Source organism: Poecilia latipinna, unplaced genomic scaffold, assembly GCF_001443285.1.
Source record: "Poecilia latipinna isolate Pla-1442-1.1 unplaced genomic scaffold, P_latipinna-1.0 Scaffold312, whole genome shotgun sequence".
Classification (NCBI taxonomy): domain Eukaryota; kingdom Metazoa; phylum Chordata; class Actinopteri; order Cyprinodontiformes; family Poeciliidae; genus Poecilia; species Poecilia latipinna.
Window position 1 is genome coordinate 159,861 of NW_015112928.1, and position 3,509 is coordinate 163,369.

The 3,509-nt window shown below is 41.6% G+C and overlaps 1 protein-coding gene and 1 long non-coding RNA gene across 2 annotated transcripts in view; one reads left to right on the plus strand and one right to left on the minus strand.

The window, feature by feature from the left end:
• LOC106948908 (uncharacterized) overlaps nt 1-876 on the minus strand; it is a 20,167-nt gene extending 19,291 nt beyond the window's left edge. Inside the window, exon 1 of the long non-coding RNA XR_001425280.1 lies at nt 790-876. This is a non-coding gene — a long non-coding RNA (uncharacterized LOC106948908). The remainder of the gene's footprint in view (nt 1-789) is intronic.
• A 114-nt stretch (nt 877-990) lies between these two features.
• Nucleotides 991-3,509, plus strand: part of pax1a (paired box 1a) — an 8,252-nt gene continuing 5,733 nt past the window's right edge. Inside the window, exons 1-3 of the mRNA XM_015034794.1 lie at nt 991-1,262; nt 1,789-2,418; nt 3,319-3,456. Coding sequence (XP_014890280.1) covers nt 1,259-1,262; nt 1,789-2,418; nt 3,319-3,456 — 772 coding nt within the window. The 5' untranslated portion in view covers nt 991-1,258. The remainder of the gene's footprint in view (nt 1,263-1,788; nt 2,419-3,318; nt 3,457-3,509) is intronic.

A 3,509-nucleotide genomic window follows, 5' to 3' on the forward strand; every position in this document is an offset into this window, starting at 1 on the left:
TAGATAGATAGATAGATAGATAGATAGATAGATAGATAGATAGAAAAAAGCAACTTGATTCTCCATGCATTCTCCATGCATTTTAATATTTCGAGAGATTGTGTCTGAGACCCTCCCTGGTTGTAAGCCGGCCTGATACTTTCCATGTGTCCTGCTCTATGATCTGTATGATGGGCTACAGCAGACAGGCAGGACGAGGGGTAGGGGAAGGGGTGGTAGCATGTGGAAAATAAAAGAGTAAAGAAACAGGGATGGGGGATTGGAATACTGCACCTTGTTACCATTGGGTCGACTGTTAAGTTTTACAAGTAACGTTTTGTGAGCTTATAAACGATACTTTCTAAACTCACACAGGAAACTCGGAAAACACGCTGTGATAATATTCCTCTGTGGAATCCAGTTGATATCCCAGTCTGGTGAGCTCTGCCATCTACAGAGGTATCGATTACATGAGGCTATTCTCATCTTTGATTACCTAACGCTGGCTAATAAAATAAAATAGAAAAACTCAGTCTGGAAGTGGGCATGCTTTTCCCCTAGCTCTGAAAAAAATATATATATATATAAAAATATAATAATAATAATAATAATAATAGTTGATGCGGCAATCAAATAGTCTGCACTCTTTTGCACGGCAGTTAACGTCTTAAGTCATTTAAATCATACATAAAAACATTTATATAAAAGAGCTCAAAAAAGCTCAACCGATTACACTGAAATGATGACAAGAGTTTCAGCAATGTTTTCACATGCACACAAATACCGAATCTATCATATGTAAGTTCTTACCATGGGCTGCATGTTGGACGAAACGTTTTCCTCTCTTCTACTTCCCCTATGCAAAATAATGAAGGGAGGCTGCGCAGCTCCGACCGGATAGGCTTCGTATTGGCTGACAACCTCTCCAGGGCAGAGCAACCAATGAGACCAGAGAGGGGGCTTGGCGTATTGCAACGAAGATTGACGTGGAGGACGCGTCAAATTAATTCCAGCAAGCTCTGAACTCCCCGGGATAACTCCAATTTGCATTTATCGGATGAAGATCACTGTGGTGCCATTGCGCGCAACGGGTTTCCAAATATAAGACGGGGAGCGCGCTGGAGTCGTGAGGAGGCTGATAGAGGTCCACTCTTTTCCCCTGTTTGTTTGGGTTCATTCCTCTCGCTCCCTCCTTCCTCGTCTGGATTGACTATAGGACGCATTCAGCTATCTGGAGGGACACCTTTTACTTCCCGGCATCTCACACCAGTATAGGCAAATGGGTAAGCCCAAAGCGTGCATGCTCCAGTGATGTTATAGAAGCGTTACGACCTCGCCACAGCAGAGTAAAGACAAAAAAAAAATGTATTAGACAATGGCCAAAAGGGGGGAGATCTTTGGCGACAATTTGCGAACTGTATTTAATAGTGGATTTTTTTCCCCTGACTGCATGTTTGGGACTTTAACTCGTAAATGGAACCACATCAACCAATTACAAGGCGAGACGTTTTTTTGAAGGGCTCTCTACTGTCTAAACTTCAAGCTCGCCATATTTAATGTTGTTTTCATGCATGGTGGGGTAAGGATGCGGCAATCAAATAGTCTGCACTCTTTTGCACGGCTGTAAAATAGCGCATAGAAGCCCCAAAATCACCTATGATTAACATAAACAGATTTCTAAACTCGGTTAGGACGCAAGCTGATTATTTCAGTTGCTCTTGCGGGAAGATGTGATTTATTTTATTTGTGTTATTATTATTTTTTGTACTGTTGTTAAAAGTTACAATTTAATTCCCTTCCCCCCTGCAGAGCAAACCTATGGAGAGGTGAACCAACTAGGCGGCGTGTTTGTCAACGGGAGACCCCTGCCCAACGCCATAAGGTTGAGAATCGTGGAGCTGGCCCAGCTAGGGATCCGACCCTGCGACATAAGCCGGCAGCTGCGAGTCTCCCATGGCTGCGTGAGCAAGATTTTAGCGAGGTACAACGAGACGGGATCCATCTTGCCCGGTGCCATCGGTGGGAGCAAGCCGCGCGTAACGACGCCAAACGTGGTGAAGAACATCAGGGAATACAAACAGAGCGACCCCGGGATCTTTGCCTGGGAGATCAGGGACAGGCTTCTAGCCGACGGTGTTTGCGACAAGTACAATGTTCCCTCCGTGAGCTCGATCAGTAGGATTTTACGCAACAAGATCGGGAATCTCTCCCAGCCTAACCAGTACGAGAGTAGCAAGCAAGCCTCCGCTCAGGCCGGGCTCTCCTACAACCACATATACCCTTACTCCTACACCAACACAATGTCTCCAACGGGCACCAAAATGGGCACCCCACCTGGAGTACCGGTAACTGCTGGGCATGTGAGCATATCGAGGGCCTGGCCTTCCCCGCACACCGTCAGCAACATCCTGGGAATACGAGCGTTCATGGATCCTACAGGTGAGAGTGAAACACATCTTTCTAACTGCGTTCTGAAAACTTGTAAGAGACTGGCTGTTCCCAAGCGAGAGGTCTGCAAACTCAAGCAGCTGCGCATTGTTCTTTTTATTCTGCATGATCAATTGTCCTATCATCTGGTACATCTGTTATGGCATCAGGTAGAACGAAAAAAAAAATCATTGAAAGTTATACCAGTCCTCCATTTCACCATTCAGCCAGAACGCAGTAAGGCCAATCTCAATAGACCTTTTCATGGGATGATGCATTTGCAAACACCTTGCTCACCTGCTATATATCCAAGCTGATCCTTTAAATATCGGATAAAAGCATTTTATCTTCCTTTTCCTGATTTTTAGCACCGTGTCTTCACTGTCACGTTGCTTTGTGTATTTTAAACGTGCCTTTAAAATATTTTTTAGTAATCATACGATCATAAATTACAGTAGCAGAATTTACTTAAAAATCTTCTGTATATTTTTACTTCTTAAGAATATTTAGAATTCGGATATCAGGGAAAAAAATCGTTTTTTAATCAATGGAAATATTTATTGTAATTTATTTTTTGTTTTTCAAGAACATTAGTTACATTTCTACAACTTCAGGTTAAAATAACACTTCATGTGTACCTTACTTGTTTATTAATAGTTAATAAAGCATATATTCACATATAAATATTTTATAATCTATTGTTTTATCTACTTTATTTTATTTTGCCATATATAATTTAATGTTTTCTCTGATGTTTTAAAACTGTTTCATAATAAGGCTGTGGCTGCAAAATGACTTACGAATAATCTAGCTTTAAGAATATATTTTCAAAATAAATTTTGAATGCCCTCAGATCAAGTAAAACTACAGTTATTAAACAATTTTTACATAAGTTGACTGCTTTCAATTTAGCAATTGCTGGAACGGAGGGATATCCGACAAAAATGGAGGACTGGAGCAGCGTGAACAGAGCAGCTTTCCCTGCTTCTCACACGGTCAACGGGATCGACAAGCCAGGCATCGACGCTGACATAAAATACGCTCAGGTAAAACAAAAAGCGTCCTGACATAAAAAAAAAAAATATATATATATATATATATAT